This window comes from Gymnoscopelus braueri (genome assembly GCF_963280865.1).
Source record: "Gymnoscopelus braueri genome assembly, chromosome: 1".
In the NCBI taxonomy this organism is placed as follows: domain Eukaryota; kingdom Metazoa; phylum Chordata; class Actinopteri; order Myctophiformes; family Myctophidae; genus Gymnoscopelus; species Gymnoscopelus braueri.
In genome coordinates, this window is record NC_137603.1 from 25,440,563 (window position 1) to 25,446,895 (window position 6,333).

Sequence of the window (6,333 nt, forward strand, 5' to 3'; positions counted from 1 at the left end):
GCTCAAAGACACTTCAACACTAACCCAGCGGGTGCCGGGGATCGAACCGGGAACCTTCTGTTTCCCAAGCAGCCACTCTGCCTTCTGAGCCACTGCAGAGTGGCATTTATAGCAGTGTACAAATGTAACCAAATGGATCCGTAACCGTAGCTGAAAAAAAGCCTAAAGCGAGGCGTTGTGAGCAGGTATTGTAGATCGGCTATTTTTGTAACATTTTGTAAAATCTTGAAAGAATTTGAATTGATTGGAATAATTCTTAAAACAAATCTTCTCTTATGGGGGTCCCTCGCACAAAGTCTTTTTAGATGGGGGTCCGCAGCCAAATGTAATGGGGTCCTTGACATGAAAACCTTTGAGAACCACTGGCTTAGATAGCTTGATGGAAGTGAAGGTTGATAATGCGCGTGCAACGCATGTGTGCTCTTTCACCAAGCCTTCCTAAGTGGATTAACATGTATACCACGGAGGTTTCCACTGTGTACATATATAAAATGCAATACATAATTCATTCAAGTCATCACGTTATCAGTTAATCCAGTTATATTCTCTCAATCCAGGCCAGTCCAGCCACACTGTGCTTACTGTAAGTAAGTCCAAGCCCGCCACCACCCAGCCTGACCCCAGATCAGTGGAGAGGTACTGGCTAGAGGCAGCACTGGAGGCAAAGCAAACACAAAGCATCCAGCTACTGTTTACACTGGCAGCCAATCTGTACCTAGCTTTTGTGTGCTCTGTATAAGTATGTGTGTGTGCGCGTGCGTGCGTGGATGTGTGTGTGTGTGTGTGTGTGTGTGTGTGTGTGTGTGTGTGTGTGTGTGTGTGTGTGTGTGTGTGTGTGTGTGTGTGTGTGTGCGTGTGTGTGTGCGTGTGTGTGTGTGTGTACGTACGTGCGTTTGTGTTTGCTCTGTATGAGTATGTATGTGTATGTGTGTGTGTGTGTGTGTGTGTGTGTGTGTGTGTGTGTGTGTGTGTGTGTGTGTGTTGTGCGTGCGTGGATGTGCTTGTGCGTGTGTGTGTGTGTGTGTGTGTGTGTGTGTGTGTGTGTGTGTGTGTGTGTGTGCGCGTAACTAAGACCATCAAGAGTAAAGGGCAGCATGTGTATGCATTTACATGTTTGATTACAGAGAACAAGTGAATGATAGTATGTATTAGAGGACCGTGTGTGTGTGTGTGTGTGTGTGTGTGTGTGTGTGTGTGTGTGTGTGTGTGTGTGTGTGTGTGTGTGTGTGTGTGTGTGTGTGTGTGTGTGTGTGTGTTTAAAGGGGGATAGGGTGGGGGGTTGGTTGATTAATGTATGTGCATGCATGTATGTGAGTGAAATGAACAATCGATTCCCCTTGCTTCCCTGTCCGGTCCGCTCTCTTGAAGGTCAACATCTTGAGAGATGGCTGAAGGGCCGTGTGTATATTCCATGAGAGTTCTCCCTCAACGTACACAAACACACACACACACACACTGACACAAAACACGCACGTGCGAGCACTGGCTTGCAAGCACGCGTACACCTTAATTAAAATCTCCCTGCTAGGTATGCTGCACATATAGACAAAGCCTCCACTATCAGATACAGTATGCCTATATGTAAGAATAGAATCACTGTGCTGCCCCAAGCAGCTGAATAGCATTTGCATATCATTACCTTTGTTTTGACTCTGCGAAGCACGATGTGGCCTGTAGCATCATGTTCTAATACCTCCAGTACGCTAGAATGAAAACATTACCGTATAACACAGAGACCCAACAGCTAAGCCAGCAAGCCTTTTGGGCTTTAAAATGAAACCTCGTTTTGCTATACATTTCATAGTCTGTACTGTGAATGACCTCCTTGTACGCTGGGACCGTACACTCAGGGAGATTATACTGGAGAGACTACGATAATGAATCAGAATAGTAATGTCTCCCATCTATTTAGCTCATTGAACAACACCCCTAGAATGAATTGTTAGGATGCATTTTTGCTCCTCTGTTCCTCGGGTTCCTTAAATAGCTGACTGCATTTCCTGGCCAACTAGCTCGCTTTATGAGCTAATTAGCTAATGGCAGAGCACAAGCTGAGGCCTGGCTCTTTGGCCAATCGCGGGCCGGTGTTTGCGACTCATGACATCCATATGGATGGTTATACACTAATGGTGGTAAGTGGTAATACTGTGACAACGACATGGTTGTATGCGCTCGCTCGCTCGCTCACACACACACACACACTGTGTCTTTCTCCATCTGCCGACTCATCATTTCTAATTCCCCTACCAGCCCATTCTTCCCCCTTCTCTCTCTATTTTCTTCTGCCTTTGTTTGGGCTCTTTCCATCTCTCTCTCTCTCTCTCTCTCTCTCTCTCTCTCTCTCTCTCTCTCTCTCTCTCTCTCTCTCTCTCTCTCTCTCTCTCTCTCTCTCTCTCTCTCTCTCTCTCTCTCTCTCTCTCTCTCTCTCTCTCTCTCTCTCTCTCTCTCTCTCTCTCTCTCTCTCTCTCTCTCTCTCTCTCTCTCTCTCTCTCTCTACCTTAATCTATACTCTATCGCATGAGGATGTTGCTTGCCAAAAGCAGCTGATCTACAAGCTAACAAGGCATCACATCGCAAGCAACACCATTGTACAAAATGATAAGGCTTATAGCACAGGCTTAATCTACTGTAGTATGAGAGAGCTAAGAGGGAGTGTAGCTGCATGCGTATGAGCGATGAAGGTGTCCACTCCTCACTGCTCAGGGCATGTGCCTCGTTCACTCCACTAACTTACCATTATTGATTTGGTGCATATCAAATGTAATTACTTCATCATCATTTCCTTTTATGAATAACATCAACGCTGAATGATGGTCCCATGTTAACGCTGGCTGAAATAAAATAAAAAATAAAAATGAACACGCGATATGATGCGTAGCGGTGCGTAGCAGAATGGAATCAAAAACAAATCTGTATATGGATATGGAAAATTGGTTTCACAAAACAAATCCAAGATAAAGTAACACGTTTGTGTGGCTGATAGTAATACCTGCCATTAATACCAGGCTATAATAGTCGATTCCGTCACGTTGAGTTCTGCTGTGAAGTGATGAACTATAAAGAATTGGAATACATGAGGTCATTACGACTAAACTATAAACAGTAAATGTGTCAAACTATGGCCCATTTCCCACCTCGGTGGTATTACTGTGCTATCATTTAGACAGCGCTGGCTGTATTTATTAACATTTACAGGGCTCTGAATTAGCATTACTTATCATCAGCTAATAGCATTCCTTGACCCAGAGCAGAACCTACTTTCACATCAATCCAGGAAATTCTCCCTTAGGAGGAACTGCAGTGCAACACGACACAATAAAACCCGCTTCCAGCCCAAATAAAAGCAGCAGCTTGCAACCGTCGAGAAATATGGTGCTGTGAATGGTAAATGGCATAATTGGCGTCTAGGTCCTTTCTCCCCCTGGACATTCCAGGGCAGTGCTTTGGGAGAACGTCCAACAACCATTCAACGCTCCCCGCCCAGACACACACGGTTGAATGTCGCTCATGTCTTGGCAGGGATGCTTGCCAGCAGCTGTTGCGTCAGGAACAGTGCGGACACAGAGGAATGGAGCGTTTGATTATGCCGATGATCAGATCAAGTCATCCCAAACAGCTCAGTGCTTAATGTTGATAGCCATATGGATGACATGAGTTGGGTCCAACATTGTCCTGATACATTGCCAGCTGCGGCAATAGAGTGAGTGCCCCGACGGCGGTTAAATAAATGGGTGCCAACAACCTGATGTGTCCCATACCCCCCTGAGGTAATTGCAGAGTAAGTAAATGCCTTTTTATTACATAATATTAGTTGTCCAGTAGTGTGTATCAAATGGCTATTCCAAGTGTAGTAAGAACTATAACTATAACTATAACTTTGTATGATCGCTGTAACTGTTGTGTGTTTCTACAGCATGTAGAACTATGCAAACATTTGCATCATTTAAATAGTAAATGGTTATACTGTACGTCTATTTTTGCAGGTATGTACAGTACGTGCATATGTATTTGTAGGTAGGTACATATTGATGTATGTAAGCATGCACAGTACAGTAGTATATATGGGTAACCTACTGCATCATTGTTAAGTATGAAGGTATGTAGTGTGTTTCAATTAACCTGTTATTGTTCCTGAGTTTGACGTGTCCTCCAGGCTCCAGAATCTGCCCGTTCTTCAGCCAGGTAAGCTGGGGCATAGGTTCCCCCTGTGCCTGACACGTGAAGATAGCTGTGGTGCCTACAGGCCTCGCAACAGACTGAGGGGGCTGAACAAACTCCGCTGGGGCTGTGGGAAATAAGAGAGAGACCGAGAGAGCAGGAGACAGCGAAGAAAAAGAGCAAACAGATAGAGAGAAAGACAGAGAGGCAGAAAAGAGAATTACAGATAGGCCTTTGCAACTCATTTGATACCTGTAGGTAAAACTGCAGACATAAATTAGTAAGGACAGATGGCTCAATCCCAATCGAAAGGAAGGCTGTTTTATCACCACTGCCGGCAAACAAGCTGGTAGAAGATATGAATCTCATTGATATTCAGTCTCCCTGAGGTGTGGGGTTTGGAGGCAGGAAAGAGACAACAGGAAAATAGGGAGAGAGAGGGTGATAGAGAGAGCTAGAGAGAGAGAGAGAGAGAGAGAAACAAATAGAGACATAAAGAGGTGCCCATACTCATACAAAGATGAGGGTCACGTGCACCGAAATCGCATACGGGCACACATATGTTGAATAAACGCAGCGTCCTTTTGGTTTGGTTTTTAGAATCAAGTGGTGTAAATTGCAATCTCTTCTCATCTTTTCATACCCCCATGCCATAGGCCTGCAGCTATAGCCCATTAGAAGTAATAACTTATTCATATTAAGTGTCTCCCGGTTCTTACAGTACGAGAGGGAGTACAGTAGGTAATCTAGCTTGTGTGGCCATTACCTTGACATCAGACTGTGTTTAATTTCCTCCTGGGCTGGTGCTGCAGCACAGCACTGCTTTTATTTGAATTGAAGTACAGTATAGATAGGGGCAAAGAACTATTGCATCATTACCTCGGTACTCAATGTCTGCGCCAGTATCATTAAAGTTAATAACGATTTGATAACTTTGAATTATTTATGTCCTTAATAAGTTGGAGATAATGTTAAGATAATTACAGTCGACATGGGTGAGGTATCGCAAAAGAGCCTTTAGGAATGCTTGTCATATCATATGCTGTACTAAAACAAAACCAACACAACACTAACAATTCTTAACATTCTTAACACAACCAACACTGTTAACACAACCAACACTGTTAACACTACAGTATCAATACTTGATACTGTAATACACTACCAATAGTTAACACTAACAATACTTAACATAACAAACTACTGTATACAGCCTCCCAACACAGCAAGTCCATATTGTGGAACAGTATATTCTAGTTGTGACCACTGTGTTTCCATAGAACTGCACTATGGATGTTGACATGTTGATGGTCTCTCATCAAAATTCTGATAACTAGTGGGTCCATTTTTACATATTCAGAGAGGACCTTTTGCTGTCTCTCTCTTTTTCTCCTCCTTTGTCTCTCTTTGTCCCTTCCCAAGGAACCTAAAGGACACTTCATTGATTCACCAACGCTGATATGAATACATTAGCATTGTGCATTTAAAATTGCCTTCAAGTCTTCAAGGCTGTGCAGTAGAAAATAACACATGCCGTGTCATAATGACACAGAACCTTCCAAGACCTTAGTGGAAGGGCTTCATCGCTCATCTTATTTTTCACAAATCAATAAAGAAACCAAAGAAATTGACATACAATTAACAGCCGTGACTTTTCTTCATGGTCCCTGCAACGGTAGCGGCTCGTCTCACAGTTGACTGGCAGATTAAATGAAATATTGACCTGGAGCAGTGCTGCTATTGGCTGAGGCCAAGTATTGGGCCCCATCTCTGGTCGATACGAGAATGAGGCAGAAGGCGAAAGCTTCCTGCATGGTGACTATTAATGCACAGCTTCAAAGATGGGGGCCACCCACCTCTAGCCGCAGCCCATTGGTCAAAAAAAATCATTTGCCTTTCTCTCTCTGGCCCGCCACCATTAAATTATTCCTAGTCACGACTTTCCAATCATTTGTTAATTTGAATGGATAAGTATGTCATAGATTTGGTGCCATATAAACAATACGACACCAATCCTCCTCCTGTTAGTGTGGAATAATTAGCTAATTAAAGTCTAATGTGGGGGTAAGCATCCTGAGAGGCCATGGCTTTACATGCGTCAGCCAATCAATTCATCACGGACACGTTTATGTGCTTCAAGTTTACATAGAGTGCGGTCCATATTCTAAATTGGCG

General features: G+C 43.7%; 1 protein-coding gene across 1 annotated transcript in view; it reads right to left on the reverse strand.

Annotated features, from left to right (window-relative positions):
* The window catches only part of igdcc3 (immunoglobulin superfamily, DCC subclass, member 3), a gene marked incomplete at both ends in the record, with an annotated part of 54,699 nt that overhangs the window by 12,447 nt on the left and 35,919 nt on the right, over positions 1-6,333 (reverse strand). Inside the window, one exon of the mRNA XM_080432485.1 lies at positions 4,120-4,285. Coding sequence (XP_080288611.1) covers positions 4,120-4,285 — 166 coding nt within the window. The remainder of the gene's footprint in view (positions 1-4,119; positions 4,286-6,333) is intronic.